The sequence below is a fragment of the Oncorhynchus nerka genome, linkage group LG11 (genome assembly GCF_034236695.1).
Source record: "Oncorhynchus nerka isolate Pitt River linkage group LG11, Oner_Uvic_2.0, whole genome shotgun sequence".
Taxonomy (NCBI): Eukaryota; Metazoa; Chordata; class Actinopteri; order Salmoniformes; family Salmonidae; genus Oncorhynchus; species Oncorhynchus nerka.
In genome coordinates, this window is record NC_088406.1 from 68,001,342 (window position 1) to 68,029,320 (window position 27,979).

General features: G+C 42.8%; 1 protein-coding gene across 1 annotated transcript; it reads left to right on the top strand.

The window, feature by feature from the left end:
* Window positions 1-27,861, top strand: LOC115137383 (uncharacterized). The gene is made up of 7 exons (XM_029673685.2): window positions 1-286; window positions 1,987-2,117; window positions 2,310-2,492; window positions 7,079-7,243; window positions 15,801-15,912; window positions 17,705-17,832; window positions 26,551-27,861. Exons 1-7 carry the CDS (start codon window positions 1-3, stop codon window positions 27,481-27,483), a joined length of 1,938 nt encoding a protein of 645 aa, XP_029529545.2. The 3' UTR covers window positions 27,484-27,861.
* The last annotated feature ends 118 nt before the right edge of the window (window positions 27,862-27,979 follow it).

A 27,979-nucleotide genomic window follows, 5' to 3' on the forward strand; every position in this document is an offset into this window, starting at 1 on the left:
ATGGCTAACTGCAACGTTATGGTTTTTCACACTCAAATAGCCTCCGTCATGGAGGTGTTAGCGAATGCAGCCGTTGCAGAAATCTGTAAACTCGTAGACGACGACTATGCAGTGTTTCGTTTGGAAATAACTCAAAGCCAGAAAGAAACCAGGACATTGCGGAGGAAACTACAGCAACTAGAACTGAAGGTGGCACGGGAGCGCGCAGAGAGGACAACGCGAGAGAGCGCCCCCGCCAGTCCGAATAGTGTCAAGTTCCTCGACCGATACAGAGGAATGGCAAGAGGTACATTTAGCAAATGGCCAAGGCTGCGGAGCCTGTCGCCCCGTTCTCATGTGCGCATGTGTTGAGATGTGTTACCCAGAATTGGGTCTTGGTCAGTTTTTGAATAGTAGCATTCAATACTTCCCCTGAATAATTAAGTACGTAGCTAGCTATCGTGCAGTTTTGGATTTTATCAGGAAGGTCAAGTAAGAGAAAATTATTTTAGCAACTTCTAACCAGATTCTTGATTTACTGAATTTCCTATCGTCATACTCAATCAAATAATGTGATGCATGGAACATAATCAATAAATAGTATATCAAGAAGTAATGAGTAGTATTACCTTACATCCAAGGCCAGATTACCGAACTATCACCCCTGCGCCACAAAGGCATTCAATTCGTTGTCAGTGTCCATTGCTATATCAATGGTGTGATGAGCTAATGCCTCCAATTTTGGACGTCATTACAGCCAAAACTGTTCTTTTCATCCCCGGTATGTAAACAAAGCTGATTTCCGTGACAGTTACGCTGCTAAAACGAGTTTCTACGATTCAAAATAGCAACAACATAAACACGTGGAAACTCCACATTAACGTAGCTTTCAGAATTCACAACATAACATACATAGGCATTAAAGGTAGAAGTGTCATGCTTTAGGTCACTACCTTTAGATTTTGCGGCATAGAGAAAGTTAAGATATCAGACAGGGGAGGATATATTAATAATACTCTTGAGTAAAAGAGAATGTTTTTAGATTTTCACCCTCCAGACATTATTTCCTAAAGGACTTAATGATGAAATGCCTATGTATGTTATGTTGTGAATTTGAACATGAATTATGTGCCTATTTAAGATTACTCTGTTTTTTTGTACAATGTACCCAATGACTAATGAATACTTGCTATGTCTTCATTGTGGTTTTACAGACGTGTTTCATACGTGTTATTTATACACTTATGTAATATTTATGAAATACATCTTTGATGTTATGGGGCTGTTTTGCTTCCACTGGTGCTGGGGCCCTTGTTAATATCAACGGCATCATGACCCAGTACCAGGATTTCAGCCAAAAACCCTGTTACCTCTGCCAGGAGGCTGAAATTTGGCGGCAAGTGGATCATCCAGCACACATCAAAATCCACAAATAAATGTTTAATTGGTCACAAAATCTAAATGTTGCAATGGCCATCTCAAGTCTCTGGATTTGAAACCCATTGAAAACCTGTGGTTTGAATTGAAGAGGGCAGTCCATAAGCGCAAATGAAGGATATCAAGGAGCTGGAAGGATTCTGTATGTAGGAATGGTGTAAGATTCCTCCCAATGTGTTCTCCAACTCATAAAACATTTTTGAAAAAGTGTCTGTGCCATTGTCCTCGCAAGGTAAAGAATTGAAAGGCATTGAAAACAGGGATGTTAAACAAAATATCGTTCTCTGAGCAATTGTATTAGTATAAAATATAAATTCCTTTTTTTTGTTGCATACAATGTAGCTCAGTATTTGAATTATTTATTTTATACAGTCATTTTTGCTCATCTTTATCAAGGGTGCCAGTCATTTCAGAGCCCACTGTAGGTGCCCCAGGTCCCCCGGATGTGGTAGTCCAGCCCTGCTTACATCCTTACCAATTGTAGACGGTGTCAATAGTGTACAATATAGAGTTGAACATTGACAGTAGTACTTACCTTAACCACCCTCTTTCCCCCAATCACTCTCTTAGGTGAAGGACATCTCACTGGAGGCCACAGGAGCTTTGTGAAGCCAGCGGAAGACAATGCGTGGAGAGATGACCAACCCATAACTATAGATGAGGGGACTGGAACCTCAACCCAGCATGTTATCGTGATAGAGGTTAGTGTGATAGTGTAACATAGAAACAATTACAGGTCATTAAATGTGGCCCATTTATTTCAGAAAGGCTCCCCTCAGCTATTCACTTGCTTACATGTACATTCTTATTTATCTTCCATAGGGGAGCTTGTGAGACTTTGTTATCCAATTCAACTCATATACCGATAATAACCTTGTCTCTTCTTGTGTCAGTCAGCAGATGCAGAGGCTGCAGGTCCTGGGGTCAAGCAGAAGGGGTCTGAAAGAGAGGAGGACCTACGACACAGCAGAGATATCGAGACTGGAGCAGCGGCGGGAGTGACGCCCCCTGTAGCCACGGAGGACCTCGCCACCGCCACAGTGCCCCAGGCCAGGACCCGACGCAGCATCACGGAGGTCAGTGGAACGCCGAACGCCGTCCTCAAAGCAGAGACTTTAACTGTAACACTCGGGCTCTTACACACAGGATCTGACCACAGATCAGACCCAGAGAGACTGGGGCTGGAGCGAGTGCGCTGTCCTCCTGCTCCCAGCTCAGAGTATTTACTTTACGGTAACCCTAGCCCTAGGATGGTTCATTCCCATCGAGACTCAGGTGACGCGTTAGAGACTGGCAATGATCCGTTTTGTTCTTACTCTACAGAGATGGACCCTGGCAACATGCCCTTGGGTTTAGAGACGCAGACTGATCTGTCTAGAGGGGACCGGAACCGGTACAGTAGTCGTGTGTACTCTGAAGGGTGCCTAGATAAGAAAGTGGATGGTCTTATCGTAAATGAGGTGACTGTGAAAGTGGAGGGCAAAGCTCCTCTGACATGGAATATAGACGAGACTCACTTAGGAGAAGGACACTCACAGGGCAGAGATTTCTTAGATTACAGGGACAGCTTAGAGAAAAATCCAAATGTCGCCACTCACTCCCCTTTACACACGCTCAAGGATCGGGGCCCATTGTCCACATCGATTGGGCCTTCCAATTCACACAGCTGTGTCCCTTTCAATCAGTTATTGAACTCAAAGGACCAAAGGGCCAACGCTCAAGGAGGGGGAGCAACATCAGGTGACAGTAAAGAAAAATGGTTCCCCTGCATGTTCTGTAACAAAGGCTTCAGCTGCCCCCAGAAGGTGGACATCCACCAGAGGGTCCACACAGGTGTGAAACCCTTCAGTTGTACCCAGTGTCACATGCACTTCGCCCAGGCTAGCAGCCTGAAGAGGCACCAAAGGGTACATACAGGGGTGAAACCATTCAGCTGTACCCAGTGTCACATGCGCTTCGCTCAGACTGGTGACCTGAAGCGGCACCAGAGGGTCCACACAGGAGAGAAACCCTACAGCTGTCCCCAGTGTGAGAAGAGATTCTCCCACCAGCACCATCTGAAGATTCACCTGAAGGTCCACACGGGAGAGAGGCCATTCAGAGAATAACTAAGGATACTCCAGCAGAAAAAACATTCCACTATATCATAGAAACTAACCATTCCACTCAATAGCTTCTGACTTTTACGTCAAACCCTGCATTAAAGACAAAGATACATTTTCAATGTTGTCAGCAGAAAAGATCCACAGATGCATTTCAAATAACAAGAGTAACAGATTTCAATGTAGAATATTCCTGGGTAAAATATTGCATCCAGACATTTTGTGAGATAAAAGGCATATATAAGCCTAAAAAGTCAGTTATATATTGTGTTTGTACTGTATAGGCCAGGGATTCTCAACTGGGGGGGTCGGTAGGATTTTAAGGGGTTGTGGGAACATTGCAAGAATATAAAACTTGTAATAAAAAAATATTTTGAAAGGTAACCGCCACACTGAAACTTTTATTTTGAAAGGATATGGCCTCACCGCTTATTGTGTGTGTCCGCAGTGTTGAAATGGCTTGTTACGTTTGGACTTGGAGTGTTTTCGCACTGCACACACTCACTGACCCCACCCCGCACACACACAGATCCAATGAAATGACAGATTTCTCGACACATAAACACACTGATCCAATAAAAATGTCACTGCAATATTGTTTTGTTTTAAATGTGACATGTCCAATCAGGTAATACAGATCTTCTTCTAACAGCTATCTCGATTGATAGCTAACTATTCAGATGTGTTCTGCAGGCATTGCACATGTGGATTGTTAGCTGTCATTTAACTCATGTAGTTTAGCTGTCAGAGTAAAATCATGGACAAGTTTTTAATACGTGCAGTTCCCTCTTCATCTACTGCTGCTTCCAATGTCAACAACAAGGCAGACAACCCAGGCCCTGTCAAGAAGAGAAAACACAACCCAGACATCATTCGATATGGTTTTACATACACTACCGTTCACATTTTTTGTCCATTAAAATAACATCAGATTGATCAGAAATACAGTATAGACATTGTTAATGTTGTAAATGACTATTGTAGCTGGAAACGGCAGATTTTTTAAATGGAATATCTACATAGGTGTACAGAGGTCCATTATCAGCAACCATCACTCCTGTGTTCCAATGGCACGCTGTATTAGCTTATCCAAGTTTATCATTTTAAAAGGCTAATTGATCATTATAAAACCCTTTTGCAATTATGTTAGCACAGCTGAAAACGTTTGTGCTGATTAAAGAAGCAATAAAACTGGCCTTCTTTAGACTAGTTGAGTATCTGGAGCATCAGCATTTGTGGGTTCGATTACAGGCTCAAAATGGCTAGAAACAAATAAATTTCTTCTGAAATTCGTCAATCTATTCTTGTTCTGAGAAATGAAGTCTATTCCATGCGAGAAATTGCCAAGAAACTGAAGATCTCGTGCAACCCCCTTCACAGAACAGCGCAAACTGGCCCTAACCAGAATAGAAAGAGGATGCCCCGCTGCACAACTGAACAAGCGGACAAGTAGTTTGAGAAACAGACGCCTCACAAGTCCTCAACTGGCAGCTTCATTAAATAGTACCTGCAAAACACCAGTCTCAACGTCAACAGTGAAGAGGGATGTTGGCCTTCTAGGCAGAGTTGCAAAGAAAAATCCAAATCTCAGACTGGCCAATAAAAAGAAAAGATGGGCAAAAGAACAAAGACACTGGACAGAGGACCTCTGCCTAGAAGGCCAGCATCCCGGAGTCCCTCTTCACTGTTGACGTTGAGACTGATGTTTTGCAGGTACTATTTCATTTAAAAAAACGTTAAACAGCATCTTGTCAAGCTGCAGGTAAAGTTTTGCGACTACTTCCCGGAGGAGAACAGGAGACAAGACGACTGACTCCCCTTTCACGGGAAGCGTCACGTTGCCAAGCAACGAAGAGGCTCAGCTGGTGGAGCTGTCATTTGATCACGGACTGAGCATGCGCATCCTGGAAATGACACTGCCACAGTTCTGGTGCAACTTAGTGGGAGAGTATCCTGCTCTCGCTTGTCATGCAATCAGAATCATGCTACCTTTCAGCAGTACCTATCTGTGTGAAAGTGGCTTCTCTGCTATGGCCGTGCTGAAAACTAAAAGCAGAAACAAACTGGTATTTTTTGTACATTTTTAAAAAATGTTACATTTAACATTTATTTAACTAGACAAGTCAGTTAAGAACAAATTCTTATTTACAATGACGGCCTACCTCGGCCAAACCAGGACGCCGCTGGGCCAATTGTGCACCGCCCTATGGGACTCTCAATCACGTCCGGGTGTGATACAGCCTGGACAGCCAGCATGACCTCCGAGTTGCCGTGTCAACCATCACCCCAGACTTCAATAAACTTATCAAACTGAAGGAACACCCCCAGCTTTCCCACTGATAGGCCACACACAAACACGCGCGCACACACACACACACACGCAATAAATAAACAGGTTAAAGAGTTATTGTTCAATAGGTTAATTTTATTGTTAATTAATTCTGACATTCATATTACATGTTATTGAACTGGTTAAAAACTTATACCTTTAAAAAAAAAAACTATTCACATGGTAATTGATGATTATTAACTCCTAGTGATTGTTGTTTTTTCTATTTTAAAAACTGGTATGTGTCACTGTTCATTAACATTATTGGACTGGTTTTAATGTCATGTTCTGAGTCTGATAATGTATTACACCCCACTCCTGAACTGATCTCCTAATTAAAATGGCTTATTCACTTAAATTTATAATAAACGTTTTCTCAGTTAATATGGGTGTGTAATGTTTTTCTTTAATACCATAATAGTAGCCCATTGAGACAGACTCTATTTTGCAAGTGAAGCCTGCCCAAGAAGGCTGCTGCAATACAACATTACAAAATGTAATCATCAACAGTCCATAATATTGGGTCACGACTCAATTGTCACTGTCAAATTTGGGTCCCCAGGCAATACCAGTTGAGAACCACTGGTGTAGGCTCTATGATGTTCACAAATGCCTATATCATTATTTTCATTCCACTACTGAATTTTTTTCCCAAGACACTTTTAATGAGAAAATGTATGCAGTTTATCAAGTTTATGCAGAGTTTTAGTATGGTTTTTCATATGGTTTATTTAAAACTTGTTCATGTTTAATAAACACAAAATTTGACTTTTCATTTTAAGACCTTCATTGTGACTCTCTTTAATATACCTCACATCTGATATCACCCTATTCTGCATACACCCAGCAGCACTTTATAACCAATATACACTTAAATATAAATAGATATACCTTTACATACCCCTCACACTAACAAACGACTAGTGTACACAAAATATTTGTTCACAAAAGTAGTGCACTGGGCCTTTAATAGTCCTGTAATAGTGGAATGATATATCAGTCTACAGCGCCAGTGCTGGAAAAAATACGTGATATTTGTCCAGCACCCCACCCTACCGGCGAAAACAATTGCAGCATCCTCCCCCTCCCCCAGGTTTGTCTGACGATGACTTTGTACTTATTTTTACCCACAACATCATATTTATGTCCACCATAATGTGTTTAACAACAATGAAGTAATCCTGTAACTACAGTGTAGGACTCAGTAATCTGTATCACCTGTCTCTTCCAGGAGGAGGCGGCTCCAGATGTGCTGCTGGTGAAGGAGGAGGGGTGTGAGGAGGGTCTGAGGAACCCTGTGGGGACCATGGTCATGGAGGACAACCAGAGTACACCTCCTCCTGAACCCACAGAGGAACCAACTGAGCAGAAAAGGACCACACACAGTCTCCCTGAGGTGAGCCCACTGAACTACTGTCTGAATGGTATTAGGTCAGGTCCGTATCACAAAGCCTCAGAGTTGGAGTGCTGATCTAGGATCAGTTTAGCCTTTTAGATCATAATTAATAAGATTATATACTACTCAGTACTCCTATTCTGAGATTCTTTGTGGATCTGGTCCCAGGTCTTGATTAATTTAGTCTTAAAGGGCGACTGCACTTCCTGATTTGGACTTGTTTTTCATCAATGCACATTAAGAAATGCTGGCGGCCATGACTGAAGGCAACGAGAGTTGTCTTGGCGGTGTGTTTTGATCAGTGGAGACTCCTCAGAGGGGGAAGGGGAGGACATTCCTCAGTGAATATCATAAAAATACACATAGTGAAACAATAAAAAGTTCTACTTTTTAGATAACTATGCTAAATATATTCACATATCACCAAATAATTGTTTAAGTCACACTGTTTTGCAATGAAGGTCTGCAGTAGCCTCAACAGCACTCTCTTGGGTAGCACCGACGGTGTAGCCGGAGGACAGCTAGTTTCCATCCTCCTCTGAATAGGTTATTATTTATTTTTTTACCCCTTTTTCTCCCCAATTCATGGTATCCAATTGGTAGTTACAGTCTTGTTTCATCGCTGCAATTTCCGTACGCACTCTGGAGAGGCGAAGGTTGAGAGCCATGCGTCCTCTGAAACACGACCCAACCAAGCCGCACTGCTTCTTGATACAAGGCCCGCTTAACCCGGAAGCCACACCAATGTGGCGGGGGAAACACCATACACCTGACGACCGTGTCAGCGTGCATGTGTCCACCCCGCCACAGGAGTCGCTAGAGCATGATGGGACAAGGACATCCCTGCCGGCCAAACCCTCCCCTAACCCGGACGACGCTGGGCCAATTGTGCGCCGCCGCCCCATGGATCTCCCTGTCGCGGCCGGCTGCGACAGAGCCTGGACTCGAACCAGGATCTCTAGAAGCACAGTTACCACTGGGCTACTCGGGAGGCCCCTCTGAACAGTTTTGAACAAATTAATTTATTCAAAAATGAGAGAGAAGTAAGAGCGAGAGACCTAGTTATATTTTGTTGTATTTTTTTTCACTTATCTAACTAGCGAATGCAGCTAGCTAGCTAGTTTAGCCTACTCAAACACCCGGCTCAAACAGCGAGGGATGCTAGCTAGCTAGCTAGCTATGTTACATTTACATTACATTTAAGTCATTTAGCAGACGCTCTTATCCAGAGCGACTTACAAATTGGTCATTCACCTTATGACATCCAGTGGAACAGTAGTGCATCTAAATATTTTAAGGGGGGGGGGGGGGGGGTGAGAGGGATTACTTTATGCTATCCTAGGTATTCCTTAAAGAGGTGGGGTTTCAGGTGTCTCCGGAAGATGGTGATTGACTCCGCTGTCCTGGCGTCGTGAGGGAGTTTGTTCCACCATTGGGGGGCCAGAGCAGCGAACAGTTTTGACTGGGCTGAGCGGGAACTGTACTTCCTCAGTGGTAGGGAGGCGAGCAGGCCAGAGGTGGATGAACGCAGTGCCCTTGTTTGGGTGTAGGGCCTGATCAGAGCCTGGAGGTACTGAGGTGCCGTTCCCCTCACAGCTCCGTAGGCAAGCACCATGGTCTTGTAGCGGATGCGAGCTTCAACTGGAAGCCAGTGGAGAGAGCGGAGGAGCGGGGTGACGTGAGAGAACTTGGGAAGGTTGAACACCAGACGGGCTGCGGCGTTCTGGATGAGTTGTAGGGGTTTAATGGCACAGGCAGGGAGCCCAGCCAACAGCGAGTTGCAGTAATCCAGACGGGAGATGACAAGTGCCTGGATTAGGACCTGCGCCGCTTCCTGTGTGAGGCAGGGTCGTACTCTGCGGATGTTGTAGAGCATGAACCTACAGGAACGGGCCACCGCCTTGATGTTAGTTGAGAACGACAGGGTGTTGTCCAGGATCACGCCAAGGTTCTTAGTGCTCTGGGAGGAGGACACAATGGAGTTGTCAACCGTGATGGCGAGATCATGGAACGGGCAGTCCTTCCCCGGGAGGAAGAGCAGCTCCGTCTTGCCGAGGTTCAGCTTGAGGTGGTGATCCGTCATCCACACTGATATGTCTGCCAGACATGCAGAGATGCGATTCGCCACCTGGTCATCAGAAGGGGGAAAGGAGAAGATTAATTGTGTGTCGTCTGCATAGCAATGATAGGAGAGACCATGTGAGGTTATGACAGAGCCAAGTGACTTGGTGTATAGCGAGAATAGGAGAGGGCCTAGAACAGAGCCCTGGGGGACGCCATGTTGACTATGACGTTAGGTGACAACTATGTAGGCTGTGTGTAGCGTTTAGCAGTTATGGAATGAAGGTTTGATTTGGAAAGTTTTTTTTCGCTTTGTCACATACAGCTGTTATGTTGTGCACTGAAGTCCACATGCAAAGGGAAAAGGTGATAGGACGAGAGCTCATAGATGCGAGTAGGAATTATACAACAAGCAAATTATCATGCTTTTTGTATGTAGCTGCTATGAAAGGGAACTGTGTTTGTTGTGATCAGGGGTGTATTCATTCTGCCGATTGTGTTGAAAAACGTTTCTTAAACGGAAGCAAACAGAACGAAATGGGGAGAACCATACCTACATTTGTCCAAAATAAACTCTCATTTGCAACTGTAGGACTAATGACTACACCCTAGATCAGCTAGATGCAGGCAAGAGTGTGCAAGGCGGTATTGAATGTGTCAACTGTCTGAATTACTCTCATTTTTCTCTTGACCTTTTGTAGCAACCTCATGATGGGTATAGGGGAAATTTTAGTATCATGTAGTATCCTAAACCTGTCAATGTTTTATTGAGCTGGATTAATAAAATAGTGACAGTCATCCAATATGCTGTAAGAGAAATAAGTCCATGATCATAAAAAACAATGATCCTCTATCATCTTAAATGGCACCGACCGTCACTTGATTTGATGTGGGTGTTTCTTTGCCATTAAATCACAACAAACAAGGGCAGTAGTGAGTACAGCGAGGTAAGCTTAGCTAGTTTTGCTATGAATAGAACTAAGTTTTGAAGTTGAGGCCTTTCTCCCCGGACTGACCATCTCAAGATGGTCAGGTAATTGACCCTTCGCTTAGCCCCGCCCCAGAATTTTGGGTAACCAATCGCAGTGCTCCAATGAATTTCAACTGTTTTCAATAATGTTTCAACTCAAACTGGCTAGTTTTCTAACTTTTGCAAGCCAGTTTGAGTTGAAACATTATTGAAAGCAAGCTGGCTACATCCTATGATTAGCTAGCAAGCTAGTATGCAAGTGCCTTCCCTGTATTGACCGTAAATGCCAATGGGCTACAGTTAGCTGTTGTTAGCAAGGTAGCTAACGTGAGCTATGCACATCTTCCTCAGACATGCTACAGTACATCACATTTCATGTTAAGTTGATTAGGCAGAGCAAACCCATTTTGGTGATTTCTGGCATATCATCAAAATAAAAAATAAAATATAACCAAAATAAATCATTGAAGGTCATGCCTAGGCGAATAAACTATAAAGGGAAATAAATGGCTACAGTTTACACTTATTTCATGAAATGTTTTTTTTTTTTAAGTAACACACACGTGTGTTAAAATCCATTTAATCGGTTTTATTTAGAAATTCTTTAGTAAGTAAGTAATATTTAAGCTAAGTCTTGTTGTCTTATTTTAATTATTTAAATCAAATATGGGGGGGAAATGGTGTTGCACATGTCACCATTAATATCCGCACTATGAGGAGATTTGATGTAAAATCCCTCTTTTTAACTCACCTGAACATACATTTTCTTTGTTCTTTCTTTGTTGTTCCTTTTCCATACAATCCATTATGCACAAATGCCCTAAATATGATTTGAATAATGCAAGATGTTTTACTTACATTCAGGAGCAAAATGTTTTCAGTAGTTGTTTTTAATTCATTTTTAAAAATCATTGGGATATTGGAATGGAATATAAATAATAACATTCAATAACATTGGAATATAACATTTAAAAACAACTAATTAACTCAGTGTAACATTGATGTGGCAACTCTCTTATGTTCTGCTATTGCACAATTCTAATTTGTACCTGTAGGTAACAAATACAGCTATCCCCAGTAAAATTGAAGCACAACTCATGAGCCCACCCCCTGCACTGCTTACACCCAATCCAGTCCCTTCCTGTGACTGAAAACAGGGGGCGAGATGCCATTTGAAAAGCTCTTCTCTTAAAAATGTAGATATCTAACTTAGCTATATGATATTTTATTTTTATTTAACCTTTATTTAACTAGGCAAGTCAGTTAAGAACAAGTTCTTATTTACAATGACGACCCACCAAAAGGCAAAAGGCATCCTGCGGTGAGGGGGCTGGGATTAAAAATAAAACAATAAAATATAAATATAGGACTAAACACACATCACGACAAGAGACAACACAACACTACATGAAGAGAGACCTAAGACAACAACATACCACTGAGGAAGTACAGTTCCCGCTCAGCCCAGTCAAAACTGTTCGCTGCTCTGGCCCCCCAATGGTGGAACAAACTCCCTCACGACGCCAGGACAGCGGAGTCAATCACCACCTTCCGGAGACACCTGAAACCCCACCTCTTTAAGGAATACCTAGGATAGGATAAAGTAATCCTTCTCCCCCTCCCCCCCCCCCCCCCTTAAAAGACCTAGATGCACTATTGTAAAGTGGCTGTTCCACTGGATGTCATAAGGTGAAAGCACCAATTTGTAAGTCGCTCTGGATAAGAGCGTCTGCTAAATGACTTAAATGTAAATGTAATAGCAAGGCAGCAACACATGACAACACAGCATGGTAGCAACACAACATGGTAGCAGCACAAAATGTGGTACAAACATTATTGGACACAGACAACAGCACAAAGGGCAAGAAGGTAGAGACAACAATACATCACGCAAAGCAGCCACAACTGTCAGTAAGAGTGTCAATGATTGAGTCTTTGAATTAAGAGATTGAGATAAAACTGTCCAGTTTGAGTGTTTGTTGCAGCTCGTTCCAGTTGTTAGCTGCAGCGAACTGAAAAGACGAGCGACCCAGGGATGTGTGTGCTTTCGGGACCAAAAGGCTGTGTAAAATAGCTAAAAGGCTATAATGTTGCATTAACTGTAAAGCTATATCAGTCACTAGTGGAAACATTTACAACTGAAATAAAGTTATCTTTTTTAATGTATTTTACCTCAGACGATTTAGTAGTAAGGTTGCTAGCTAGTACTCCTAGCAGCTTGTGCTAACTAGCTATCTGGCTAGCATTTACTTCTAGTGAAGTTGCAAACTAGCAACTTAGCACAAACTAGCACTCACTAGGCTAGTCATTGTCTAAATGACAGGTAGAAACACATCCATAACCATAAAGGGGTAACTAGCCCCCGGGGGGACAGGGGAGTTTCCCACAAAACACAACACAAAATTGATTGGATTATTTATCGTAAGGCTTTCCTACTTGTATATTTAAAAAATATATGTAGATCTAACTTCATTGGACTATATCTACAACTTTTTTTCAATTTTAAAAGATTAGATCAACTTACCACAAAATCGTTTTGTTGAAATATCTCCAAATGTTGTGATGACAAAGAGGAAATATTTTGTTCAGCAAGAACAGTGACAGCCAGGGAAAGTGTTGGGAAAATAATTAGGTGACTTCTTGTGGTCTTTATGTGAATTCCAGGGGGGGGCAGTTACCCCATATTACCCTACCCTTCTTTTCTAAACGAGCACCTTATGAACTGCACACACACCAAAAACCTTGTTGGTTTGACAAGTGGCAATAAATCACTGATCTCAATTAAGGGGGAAATCAGGTTATACACTCTGTTGAAATTAACACAGCTAAAACAAACACTGGAGATATTTGTTACAGCCAGTGTCAACCTGTCATTCAGGGCAGGTGGGGCTCTGTTTTGAGCCCCACATTTTTAGCAAATAATTTGGTCTATTTCCCCTCTTAATTTCTTCTACTGTTCTGACTTGGTGGTGCACATGTAGACTATAACCTGTTTTGGAGAATTGTAATCATTGAATATTGTAAGAGCTTTCATGGTCTGCTTATATGCCCCCTTATTTATCCTATGGTTTTGACTTGGTGTACACGGAGAACACTGTAAGAACGACCCATGTTCTGAATTCTGTCGTACATTTCAAAAGTGCTGAACAAATACAGTTGAAGTCGGAAGTTTACATACACTTAGGTTGGAGTCATTAAAACTTGTTTTTCAACCACTCCACAAATTTCTTGTTAACAAGCTATAGTTTTGGCAAATCGGTTAGGACATCTACTTTGTGCATGACACAAGTAATTTTCCCAACAATTGTTTACAGACAGATTATTCCACTTATAATTCACTGTATCACAATTCCAGTGGGCCAGAAGTCTACATACACTAAGTTGACTGTGCCTTTAAACAGCTCAGAAAATTATGTCATGGCTTTTGAAGCTTCTGATAGGCTAATTGACATCATTTGAGTCAATTGGAGGTATTTCAAGGCCTACCTTCAAACTCACTGTCTCTTTGCCTGACATTATGGGAAAATCAAAAGAAATCGGCCAAGACCTCAGAAAAAATTGTAGTCCTCCACAAGTCTGGTTCATCCTTGGGAGCAATTTCCAAATGCCTGGAGGTACCACGTTCATCTGTACAAACAATAGTACGCTAGTATAAACACCATGGGACCACGCAGCTGTCATACCGCTCAGGAAGGAGATGCGTTCTGTCTCCTAGAGATGAACGTACTTTGGTGTGAAAAGTGCAAATCAATCCCAGAACAACAGCAAAGGACCTTGTAAAGATGCTGGAGGAAAGGCACAAACGTATCTATTTCCACAGTAAAACGAGTCCTATATCAACATAACCTGAAAGGCTGCTCATCAAGGAAGAACCCACTGCTCCAAAACCGCCATAAAAAAGCCAGACTGCACATGGGGACAAAGATCGTCGTTATGACCATCGTTATGTTTGGATGAAAATGGGGGAGGTTTGCAAGCCGAAGAATACCATCCCAACCGTGAAGCATGGGGGTGGCAGCATCATGTTGTGGGGGCGCTTTGCTGCAGGACGGCCTGGTGCATTTCACAAAATAGATAGCATCATGAGGTAGGAAAATCATGTGGATATATTGAACCAACATTTCAAGACATCAGTCAGTAAGTTAAAGCTTTGTCACAAATGGGTCTTCCAAATGGACAATGACCCCAAGCATACTCCCAATGTTGTGGCAAAATGGATTAAGGACGACAAAGTCAAGGTATTGGATTGGCCATCACAAAGCCCTGACCTCAATCATATAGAAAATTTGTGGGCCGAACTGAAAAAGCATGTGTGAGCAAGGAGGCCAACAAACCTGACTCAGTTACACCAGCTCTGTCCGGAGGAATGGGCCAAAATTTACCCAACTTATTGTGGGAAGCTTGTGGAAGGCTACCTGAAACGTTTGACCTAAGGTAAACAATTTAAAGGCAATGCTACCAAATACTAATTGAGCGTATGCAAACTTCTGACCCACTGGGAATGTGATGAAAGAAATAAAATCTGAAATAAATCATTCTCTCTACTATTATTCTGACATTTCACATTCTTAAAATAAAGTGGTGATCCTAACTGACCTAAAACAGGGAATTTTTACTAGGATTAGATGTCAGGAATTGTGAACAACTGAGTTTAATTTGTTTTTGAAAAATGCTCCTAAATACAATTTAACCAGGTGCTCTAGACTAGAGCCTCCAAAGTGTCTGTGCAGCAGCCTGAAAGTTTGATGTCCCTAGTCGATTTTAGATAGCTTCGGTATTATTCCCCTTTTATCTGTGGTATCATAGCTAGCCTGGCTCGCTAGCAATATCAAATAATGTTGTATAAACAAAAGTAGCTACTAGCTAGCTAGTACCAGTTATCTACTTAGCTAATTTCTCACCAAAATTAGTTGTTTGACGGTTGCAGCAGAATTGACCGTGTCGAATGTAATCCATTTCTGGCCATATTGTTGAAGTGCATTGGAAGTTTGCATCATCTTTATGGAAAACCATTTTCACTCCTCTTTGCTGTGCTTTGGACCCATATGCAGACTTGACAACAAATGTCCATATAGCAGCGTGTTGTCTCTGGGCATTTGGGCATCGTTGGCAAAAGTGGGCGAGTAAGTAATCCATACCAACCCTCCAGTAAGTCGTGACGAACTCACTAAAAGAACTCAGTTTTGAACGAGACTGACTTTATGACCAAAATTATCCTATTTACACTTTGTAGTCAATTTAGACACTAGAATGTCAAATCGATGCCACATAGGCCATTTAAAAACAGAGAAGTTGGTTCTAAACTAAGGGGTTGACCTTAAGTGTAGGACCATGCCTTTAAATGATCAAACCATTTAAGAGTGTCAAGTAATCAAATCAACTAAAACATTTGCATATTATCAAATCAATTAATATTTTTGTATAGTACTCAGCAATCCCTCATTGCCCAATCAGAAGATGCTCCATAGCAGGGTGCTCATATCAGATGTCTTGATCCAACATCCTCTCACTCTGTATCTCTTACAGTCAGTAGACATGGAGGATGGGAAGCCTGATCTGCTGCTGGTCAAAGAGGAGACCATAGAAGACGTACCAGAGAACATTGACCTGCTGAGTGGACTAAAGATGGGGGAGCAAGGTAAGGTTGACATATTGTGCATTCAGAAAGTACTCTAACCCCTTAACTTTTCCCACATTTTGTTACGTTCCAGCCTTATATTACCCCATGATGACAAATCAAAAACACGTTTAGAAGGTTTTGCAAATGTATTAAAAATAAAAAACTTATCCCACATTTACATAAGTATTCAGACCCTTTACTCAAAACTTTGTTGAAGCACCTTTGGCAGCGATTACAGCCTCAAGTCTTCTTGGGTATGACGCTAAAAGCTTGGCACACCTATATTTGGGGAGTTCTCCCATTCTTCTCTGCAGATCCTCTCAAGCTCTGTCAGGTTGGATGGGTAGCCTCGCTGCACAGCTATTTTCAGGTCTCTATAGAGATGTTAGATTGGGTACAAGTCCGGGCTCTGGCTGTGCCACTCAAGGACATTCAGAGACTTGTCCCGAAGCCACTCCTGCGTTGTCTTGGCTGTGTGGTTAGGGTTGTTGTCTTGTTGGAAGGTGAACATTCGCCCCAGTCTGGAGCAGGTTTTCATCAAGGATCTCTCTGTACTTTGCTCTGTTCATCTTTCCCTCGATCCTGACTAGTCTCCCAATCCATGCTACTGAAAAACATCCCCACAGCATGATGCTGCCACCACCATACGTCACCGTAGGGATGGGATTTGCCAGGTGATGTCCAGATGTGACACTTGGCATTCAGGCTTTAGAGTTCAATCTTGGTTTCATCAAACCAGATAATCTTGTTTCTCAAGTCTGAGAGTCCTTTAGGTGCCTTTTGGCAAACTCCAAACGGGCTGTCATGTGTCTTTTACTGAGGAGTGGCTTCCCTCTGGCCACTCTACCCTAAAGGCCTGATTGGTGGAGTCCTGCAGAGATGGTTTTCCTTCTGGAAGGTTCTCCCATCTCCGCAGAGGATCTCTGGAGCTCTGTCAGAGTGACCATCGGGTTCTTGGTCACCTCCCTGACCAAGGCCCTTCTCCCCTGATTGCTCAGTTTGGCTAGGCAGCCAGCTTTAGGAAGCATCTTAGTGGCTCCAAACTTCTTCCATTTAAGAATGATGGAGGCCATTGTGTCCTTGGGGACCTTCAATGCTGCAGACATGTTTTGGTCCCCTTCCCCAGATCTGTGCCTCGACACAATCCTGTCTCGGAGCCCTACGGACAATTTCTTCGACCTCATGGCTTGGTTTTTGCTCTGACATTCACTGTCAACTATGGGACCTTATATAGACAGGTGTGTGCCTTTCCAACTCATGTCCAATCAATTGAATTTACCACAGGTGGACACCAATCAAGTTGTAGAAACATCTCAATGAGGACTGGCCATCCCACATAGCCTGGTTCCTCTCTAGGTTTCTTCCTAGGTTTTGGCCTTTCTAGGGAGTTTTTCCTAGCCACCGTGCTTCTACACCTGCATTGCTTGCTGTTTGGGGTTTTAGGCTGGGTTTCTGTACAGCACTTCGAGATATCAGCTGATGTACGAAGGGCTATATAAATAAATTTGATTTGATCAATGGAAACAGGATGCACTTGAGCTCAATTATGAGTTTCATAGCAGAGTGTCTGAATACTTATGTTAAATAAGGTATTTCTGTTTTTTATTTTTAATACATTTGCAAGAATTTATATAAACCTGTTTTTGCTTTGTCATTATGGGGTATTGTGTGTAGACTGATAAGGGAAAACATTTATTTAATCAATTTTAGAATTTTTCTTCACATTATAATGAAAATTATAATGAAAATGAAAATGATCCGGGAATACATTTAATGTTTGTAAAGTCTATTTTGTAACCTCTTCCTGTAGGTGGTTGGCTGGAGGCTAACAGAGAAGACTGGGCAGCCACCTTGGATTCCCAGAACCAGGCCGGTGCAACCAGGGACCCGGGGGACATCACCACCGAGCAGGCCAGGACCAGAGGCAACATAGTGGAGGTCAGTGGATGGAACAGCATCCTCAACTCTGGGCTGGGGAACAAAACGGTTAACCACAACCAGAAACAGACAGTCAAACACAAAACAACATCCAATCTAAGTTAGGGGTGGGCATTTTTCTGGAATGGAGGGAGAGAGAGAGAAAGTAGCCAAACCGACTCGCGCTGGTTAGACAAACTTGTTGCTGCCATAGGTTATCTATCATACCATCTGGCAGTGCCAATCTTGACTCCATCAAATCGTTTGTAAAAGAGCTAGCTACAGAAGTCAGTTAAGTTAGCTAAGTAGAAAGGCCAATTAAAGCTATTTTGCTGCGCTCCCCGTACTTGTCTACAACTCTATTCATATGAAACATCAGCCTACCGGTTGGATGATCAGTGTAGCCTACTCCTCATTTAGCCAACTTAATTCCTTCATTTTTATTCCATTTTGCATTGATTAGAAATCTCCCTCTCAATGTAGCGCCGCTTTGATTGATTCTAATAACAACAAGCTACATCTGTGAAACATGTGTAGGCTACCGGTGTGTCTTTTGTATGGGGCGCACTCATAAAAAAAGTATATCCTTTTTTAATTTAATGGTCTATCCTTGTACACTATGTTGCAATGTCACATAGATCATTGTAAACTCAGCAAAAAAAGAAAGATATTTGGATTTTTTACGAATTAACTTCACAGATCTTCATTGTAAAGGGTTTATTAAACACTGTTTCCCATGCTTGTCCAATGAACCATGAACAATTAATGAACATGCACCCGTGGAACGGTCGTTAAGACACTAACATCTTACAGACGGTAGGCAATTAAGGTCACAGTTATAAAAACTTAGGACACTAAAGAGGCCTTTCTACTGACTCTGAAAAACACCAAAAGAAAGATGCCCAGGGTCCCTGCTCATCTGCGTGAACGTGCCTTAGGCATGCTGCAAGGAGGCATGAGGACTGCAGATGTGGCCAGGGCAATAAATTGCAATGTCTGTACTGTGAGACTCCTAAGACAGTGCTACAGGGAGACAGGACAGACAGCTGATCATCCTCGTAGTGGCAGACCATGTGTAACAACACCTGCACAGGATCGGTACATCCGAACATCACACCTGTGGGACAGGTACAGGTGTAACTCGGGCAGTTGTTGTTGCCATCCTGTACCTGTCCCACAGGGACAGGGACATTGGATCATCGAAGAGGTGCAAATATGATGAGAACTACATTGATTTGGGGTTTACTTATATTGAGAGTAGTGCCATTCTTCAGACACAGTGTGTTTTATGTGCAAAAGTACTATCTCACAACTCGATGAAACCTTTACTCTTGTGCAGATTTTTAGAAACAAAACATGCCAATTTGAAAAATAAGCCACAGGAGTTTTTTGAGTGAAAATTAAGACGACTTTTGAATAGTAAGACATGTATAAAAGCAACAGATACCATTAATAAGAAGAGGCTAGAAGAGTCTTAAATGGTGGAGCTACCGAGTGGCTAGAACAGGCTACCGAGTGGCTAGAACAGGCAAGCCCCATACTATTGTGGAGGACTTAATTCTTCCTGCTGCCGCGGGTATGGCTGGAACAATGCTGGGGGAAAAGGCCAAAAAAACTATACAGACAATGTCTTCATCAAACAACACTGTTTCACGATGAATCAGTGACATGGCAGGAGATGTTTTGAAACAATTACTGCTTCGCATTACGAGCCAGTGAATTCTATGCGTTTCACCTGGATGAATCAACAGACGTGGTGGAACTGGTACAGCTCCTGGTATATGTCCGTTACGTTTATAGGGGGTCAATTAAGGCAGACATCCTCTTCTGCAAATCACTGGAAACCAGGTCAACATGGGAGGATATTTTTAAAGTACTGGACAGCTTTGTGACATCAAATGGACTTTGGTGGTCAAGATGTGTTGGTATCTGTACTGATGCCACAAAAGCCATGACAGGGAGACATAGTGGAGTCGTAACACGCGTGCAAGCGGTTGCTCCCCACTTAGGTACACTGCAGAATCCCCCGAGAGGCTCTTGCTGCCAAGGGAATGCCTGACAGCTTGAAAGATGTTTTGGACACTACAGTGAAAATGGTTAACTTAGTTAAAGTAAGGCCCCTGAACTCTTGTATATTTTCTGCACTATGCAATGATATGGACAGCGACCATGTAACGCTTTTACAACATACAGAAAGAAGTGCGCTGGTTATCAAGGGGCAAAGTATTGACACGTTTTTAAAAATTGAGAGACAAGCTCAAAGTTTTCTTACTGACCATCATTTCACTAGTCTGACGGCTTGCATGATGATGAGTTTCTCACACGACTGGCCTATCTGGGTGATGTTTTTTCTTGCTTGAATGATCTGAATCTAGGATTACAGGGACTCTCCACAACTAAATTCAATGTTCGGGACAACATTGAGGTTATGATTAAGAAGTTGGAGCTCTTCTCTGTCTGCATTAACGAGGACCTTCCTCCATGCCCTGCCTCCAGTCCACGTACCGATATCTGAACAAGAGAGCCTCATCGAAATTGCAACAAGCGGTTCTATGAACATTTTATCAGAAGCCACTGACAGATTTCTGGATTGGGCTGCGCTCAGAGTATCATGCCTTGGCAAATCGCGCTGTTAAGACACTGATGCCCTTTGCAACCACGTACCAATGTGAGAGTGGATTCCCTGCCCTCACTACCATGAAAACTAAACAGACTGTGTGTGGGAAATTATTTAAGACTGAGACTCTCTCCAATACAACCCAACATTGCAGAGTTATGTGCATCCTTTTAAGCACACCCTTCTCATTTACGTGTGGTGAGTTATTCACAAGTTTTGATGAACAAATAAAGTTTCATATGTAAGTTGGCTGAATAAAGAGCAAAATTATTGATTATTATTATATTATTATTTGTGCCCTGGTCCTATAAGAGGTCTTTGTCACTTCCCACGAGCCGAGTTGTGACAAACTCACACTCATTCTTATGTTTAATAAATGTATTGAATATTGTGTGTGTAGCAGGCTTACAATGATGGCAAAAAAAACTATATTTGAGAATGCGCTGACCCTGGTGCTCGAGGGGGCACGCAGCTGGAGGTTGAATGTTTGAAGGGGTATGGGACTATTAAAAAAGTTTGGGAACCACTCCACCAGAGGATGCACATGGAAGACAAATTGTTCAGCTGCCATCTGTGCTGGGACAGTTTCCCTGACAATCTGAAGATGCACCCGAGGATCCACATGGGAGAAATCTTACAGCTGCCCCCAGTGTGAGAAGAGGTTCTCTCACCAGCACCAACTGAAGATGCACCTGAAGGTCCACACAGAAGAGAGGCCATTTGCCTGTATGCACTGCTGGAAGAGGTTCTCAGAGAGGAGCTACCTCAGGATACACTAACAGAAAATGCACACGGCCCATGTATAGAGTGGTGACATTTAATGTAGTACTAGTTAGTTTGTAGTTCATTCTGTTGGTTTTGGATATACACTGCTTAAAAAAATAAAGGGAACACTTAAACAACACAATGTAACTCCAAGTCAATCACACTTCTGTGAAATCAAACTGTCCACTTAGGAAGCAACACTGATTGACAATAAATTTCACATGCTGTTGTGCAAATGGAATAGACAACAGGTGGAAATTATAGGCAATTAGCAAAACACCCCCAATAAAGGAGTGGTTCTGCAGGTGATAATCACAGACCACTTCTCAGCTCCTATGCTTCCTGGCTGATGTTTTGGTCACTTTTGAATGCTGGCGGTGCTTTCACTCTAGTGGTAGCATGAGACGGAGTCTACAACCCACACAAGTGGCTCAGGTAGTGCAGCTCATCCAGGATGGCACATCAATGCGAGCTGTGGCAAGAAGGTTTGCTGTGTCTGTCAGCGTAGTGTCCAGAGCATGGAGGCGTTACCAGGAGACAGGCCAGTACATCAGGAGATGTGGAGGAGGCCGTAGGAGGGCAACAACCCAGCAGCAGGACCGCTACCTCCGCCTTTGTGCAAGGAGGAGCAGGAGGAGCACTGCCAGAGCCCTGCAAAATGACCTCCAGCAGGCCACAAATGTGCATGTGTCTGCTCAAACGGTCAGAAACAGACTCCATGAGGGTGGTATGAGGGCCCGACGTCCACAGATGAGGGTTGTGCTTACAGCCCAACACCGTGCAGGACGTTTGGCATTTGCCAGAGAACACCAAGATTGGCAAATTCGCCACTGGCGCCCTGTGCTTTTCACAGATGAAAGCAGGTTCACACTGAGCACATGTGACAGACGTGACAGTCTGGAGATGCCGTGGAGAACGTTCTGCTGCCTGCAACATCCTCCAGCATGACCGGTTTGGCGGTGGGTCAGTCATGGTGTGGGGTGGCATTTCTTTGGGGGGCCGCACAGCCCTCCATGTGCTTGCCAGAGGTAGCCTGACTGCCATTAGGTACCGAGATGAGATCCTCAGACCCCTTGTGAGACCATATGCTGGTGTGGTTGGCCCTAGGTTCCTCATAATGCAAGACAATGCTAGACCTCATGTGGCTGGAGTCTGTCAGCAGTTCCTGCAAGAGGAAGGCATTGATGCTATGGACTGGCCCGCCCGTTCCCCAGACCTGAATCCAATTGAGCACATCTGGGACATCATGTCTCGCTCCATCCACCAACGCCACGTTGCACCACAGACTGTCCAGGAGTTGGCGGATGCTTTAGTACAGGTCTGGGAGGAGATCCCTCATGAGACCATCCGCCACCTCATCAGGAGCATGCCCAGGCGTTGTAGGGAGGTCATACAGGCAGGTGGAGGCCACACACACTACTGAGCCTCATTTTGACTTGTTTTAAGGACATTACATCAAAGTTGGATCAGCCTGTAGTGTGGTTTTCCACTTTAATTTTGAGTGTGACTCCAAATCCAGACCTCCATGGGTTGATAAATTTGATTTGCATTGATAATTTTTGTGTGATTTTGTTGTCAGCACATTCAACTATGTACACAAAAAAGTATTTAATAAGAATATTTCATTCCTTCAGATCTAGGATGTGTTATTTTAGTGTTCCCTTTATTTTTTTGAGCGGTGTATAATACCTCCACAGTGGAGGTGTCATAATACCCATAGAACCTAGTGATCAAACAGGGAAATGGTTACAATCTTTTTTCACCATTCATTTTCCCATAGGAGATTTTAGAAACACTTAAGATAAGGTCTGTGTTTAGTGTAGGCTTACTCTGGCGTGACATTTTGATAACCATGTGTCATGACTTGCCCTGTTGGGTGATGATCATAGGTGCCAGATCACCCCCCCCCCCCCCCCCCCCCACCAGTTTTATGACCGGTTGAAAATACCGTGTAGAAACTCTGCTGTTGTTGGGGTTGGCAGGATTTGAGGAGAAAGAAGCCTCTTGTTATAAGGAGATTCCTCCTGCCAAAAAAGTAACATCAAAAGGTTGAATAATGAAACAATATTTCTGTAATCCTAAACAGTTGGAATGATCTGTGCGTACTGAAAGAACAATCCTGTCAAATTCATTACTAATTGGTGACGTAACACAGGACAGTAGAACAACATAACTGTATCTTGGAATGTGCATATTTCCCAGTGATCAGATTCACATCCAAAATGTTGGGGAACTGATATGGTTAAATATGAAACTATTTGTGAGAAGATGTAATGTGATGTTAGCCTTCTAAATGAGAGAATTGTTTTTCATATGAAGTCTTAACCAAGTCAGTGGCCACGTCCACGTGAGCACAGACATTACGACAAAAGGAGGGAACGCCCCTTTTCCCTGAGTGCTTAAATAGGACTCGTGACAAATGTACATTCATCAAGAAAATGTAAGGACAGGAGTCCCCACGTTGAAATTGCTACCACTATAGACCAGTTACGTGCAGTTCCAGCTGAATATGTTACAAATCGTTAATAAATATACACAACTAAAGACTACACATTCACCGTCTGCAGCTGTATATGTAAAATAGTTTAGGAAACTAGACCGAAGACGAGAGGAGAACATTTCCCTATCGAATGACCATTGGTACATCTGACCTATAACAGACACTTCCAGAACAAAAGGAACAAGCTACAACTACAAAGGACATGGTGACCTCTGGTGGACAACCAGAGACTTACACAACCAGAGACTTTGTCGACTGACTCTCCAGAAAATGGACCAGCGATTTCAACAGAGACAACAAAGGCATAAAATCGTAAATATGTACATTGCCATTTTTTTCCGATTAAGCGGCCGTTCATAGCATTTCCATGAGCATAGTTATCAGCTGTATGTACGATAGTGAAGTCCTTTGTATTTTCTCCCGTTCTTTCTTACATGCCCCTCCCCTTTTCATTTTGTGTAACAAGCCATCATATCGGTTTAGTCCACTAGGGACATTTCATTGCATTATGTAGTAATCAATGTGTAAGCTATTTTGCTTGTGTTTATGTAATTCTGTGTGATTATTTAGTTAGTTAGTAAATAAATAATTAAGCCAATTTGTATATCGCTGATTCATCATTTATGCTAGGGTTCGCGCAGATATCCAAGGATTTTGCGACATTAAGAATGAGACTGATAGAAGGCAACAAATAATGATGACTGAAATGACTGAAATGTAAGAGATATTTATTTCTTTAAGAGTTCATTCGGAAAACGGTAACTCGTTAAATAAACTTTTTCTACAAATCACATTTTAGGATTTTTTTAATGAATTTATTTGCAAATTATGGTGGAAAATAAGTATTTGGTCACCTACAAACAAGCAAGATTTCTGGCTCTCACAGACCTGTAACTTCTTCTTTAAGAGGCTCCTCTGTCCTCCACTCGTTACCTGTATTAATGGCACCTGTTTGAACTTGTTATCAGTATAAAAGACACCTGTCCACAACCTCAAACAGTCACACTCCAAACTCCACTATGGCCAAGACCAAAGAGCTGTCAAAGGACACCAGAAACAAAATTGTAGACCTGCACCAGGCTGGGAAGACTGAATCTGCAATAGGTAAGCAGCTTGGTTTGAAGAAATCAACTGTGGGTGCAATTATTAGGAAATGGAAGACATACAAGACCACTGATAATCTCCCCCGATCTGGGGCTCCACTCAAGATCTCACCCCGTGGGGTCAAAATGATCATAAGAACGGTGAGCAAAAATCCCAGAACCACACGGGGGGATCTAGTGAATGACCTGCAGAGAGCTGGGACCAAAGCAACAAAGCCTACCATCAGTAACACACTACGCCGCCAGGGACTCAAATCCTGCAGTGCCAGACGTGTCCCCCTGTTTAAGCCAGTACATGTCCTGGCCCGTCTGAAGTTTGCTAGAGAGCATTTGGATGATCCAGAAGAAGATTGGGAGAATGTCATATGGTCAGATGAAACCAAAATAGAACTTTTTGGTAAAAACTCAACTCGTCGTGTTTGGAGGACAAAGAATGCTGAGTTGCATCCAAAGAACACCATACCTACTGTGAAGCATGGGGGTGGAAACATCATGCTTTGGGGCTGTTTTTCTGCAAAGGGACCAGGACAACTGATCCGTGTAAAGGAAAGAATGAATGGGGCCATGTATTGTGAGATTTTGAGTAAAAACCTCCTTCCATCAGCAAGGGCATTGAAGGTGAAACGTGGCTGGGTCTTTCAGCATGACAATGATCCCAAACACACTGCCCGGGCAACGAAGGAGTGGCTTCGTAAGAAGCATTTCAAGGTACTGGAGTGGCCTAGTCAGTCTCCAGATCTCAACCCCATAGAAAATCTTTGGAGGGAGTTGAAAGTATGTGTTGCCCAGCAACAGCCCCAAAACATCACTGCTCTAGAGGAGATCTGCATGGAGGAATTGGCCAAAATACCAGCAACAGTGTGTGAAAACCTTGTGAAGACTTACAGAAAACATTTGACCTCTGTCATTGCCAACAAAGGGTATATAACAAAGTATTGAGATAAACTTTTGTTATTGACCAAATACTTATTTTCCACCATAATTTGCAAATAAATTCATTAAAAATCCTACAATGTGATTTTCTAATTTTGTCTGTCAGAGTTGAAGTGTACCTATGATGAAAATTACAGGCCTCTCTCATCTTTTTAAGTGGGAGAACTTGCACAATTGGTGGCTGACTAAATACTTTTTTGCCCCACTGTATGTAGTAGGGAACTGGATGAGGTGAACTGAGGAAAACATGGTGTTATGTGATGGTGTCTGTAAAATTGCTTCACTGATGAAAAGTGACAGCCTTTGATGCTATTTTATAATGAGGAAATGATAGTAACTTAATTCATGTTTACTTAAAGTAGTCAAGCTGTGTGTAATGTCATGTTGAATATTTATTCTAAAATTAATTTGATCAAATCGAGGGTATCAGATTTACAGAAAATATAGTGTTACCATAATGGGAAGTTATTCTACTTGACACATGTATCGTTTTGTGCAATAAAAGTACTGTACTTCACTTTATGTGAGTTGTATGACCATTTTGTTGAAATTAAATACATTTACTCTGTGCTGACTTTTTGTATCATTGCAAGGGCTGAGTTTCCCTTATCCCAGTCGAACCAAAACATACTTCTTTCTTGAGTCAACACATTTGGATTTAAAAAATAATAATAAGCACCAATGGCTCCATATTGTTAGGTACATGAATCACAGTGTTAGAGATGGGCTTGACTGTGTTAACATTTTATAATATCATGTCATGTTTTGTGTGTCCAGCATAGAGTTTCTTATATAAACCTTTATGCAATGTGTGTTTACAGTCTGCAGTCCATGAGGACCTGCTGATATCCGGTGCTGCTGGCAGGCGAGACTGGACCTCTGAGGCGGCTGGTCACAAACCTTGGCTCCGGATCAGGACACTGGATCAAGAGCCGTCGCTTTTCCTTTCCGAGTCAGAAACAGAACCAAACCGTGAGGGGCAGAGACTCCACCACCACACAGAACAGAACCAGTGGACAGGTGGACTGAACAACCTCAGTCCTGGTGGTCATCAAATAGACAGAGGCTCCAGTCAGGGATCCAGTCTGCAGCCCAGACCCTTCTCTTCACAGTCTCAGTGCAGAGATGGAGCAGGACCTGGGGCTGATAGAGATAGACCCTCCTGTTCATATGATACAAACACCACAGTATCCATGATGAACAATTCAGGTCACCCCGGGCTTCAGCCTTCACAAAGAGTAGTGGGAGACACCCCCTGTGGGAGTCTAACAGGAAGTCTGTCTTCTCCTTCAGGATCTTGTCTAATGCCTGGTGAATGGGTTCATAGAAGGCCTGCACCTGGGTCTATCCTTCCTCAGTTACCTCATGGTTACCCCACCAATACAGGCAGGGTCAGGATGGGCGTTCACCCCAAGAGGTACCTAGCCTATAACACAACACACAATCCCAACAACACCCAAACAATGGCTAGAGGTCAAGGATGGAGCTCAAAGACTAACCACCTGAGGGTGGTGGCTCCTGCTTCTGCCTCGTCTGGTGTCATTGGGTCACAACGTGGTAATAGGACTGACGCTGACAAGCCATACGCCTGCCCCACATGTGGGAAGCGCTTCGCTAGGGCAGACTATTTGAGGGAGCACCAGGCCGTTCACACCAAGGAGAGGCCCTTCAAGTGCAAACTATGTTACAAGAGCTTCTCCTTCTTGACTAACCTGATCAGACATAGGAGTGTCCACAACCGGGAGAAATTGTAACAGTGTGGCTCGAGATGTACACAGGGGATATCTTGGAACTATTCTTAAGTTGACATATAGTTGTGAAGTGTTTTGGGGAAGAGGGTAATTAACCACATACCCTTCATTAACCCTTTGTTAACTTGTCATTTGAAACAGGCTTGGATATACCTGTTTTTAGAGAGACAGTAAACCTAGGCTAAAACAAGGATAGTTGAATATTTACCTTACCGAGGTGATGGAAGGTAGATGGAGGTAGATGGAATAAAGTCATTATACTATTTTATACTCTATTCTTGTGAACACACTGTTCTTTCTAAACAAGTCTGCTCTCAGCTGGGAAGACACTGATCATGGGAGATTTGAAGTGTAATGTAATAAACAGTACCGTAATTCAAAGAGCAGCGTGCATACCTTTTTCATTTAAGCACACCCTTTCGAACTATGATGCCAACCAATCAGATAATTTCTGTTTATTGTACAACAATTTCCACGTTTGTGTTTTTATTGTTGTTAT

Coding starts and splice junctions, on each gene's coding strand:
- LOC115137383 (XM_029673685.2), top strand. CDS start 1: ATGGCTAACTGCAACGTTATGGTTTTTCACACTCAAATAGCCTCCGTC. Junction 2,118..2,309: donor AGCATGTTATCGTGATAGAG/GTTAGTGTGATA, acceptor TTCTTGTGTCAG/TCAGCAGATGCAGAGGCTGC. Junction 17,833..26,550: donor CCAGAGGCAACATAGTGGAG/GTCAGTGGATGG, acceptor GTGTGTTTACAG/TCTGCAGTCCATGAGGACCT.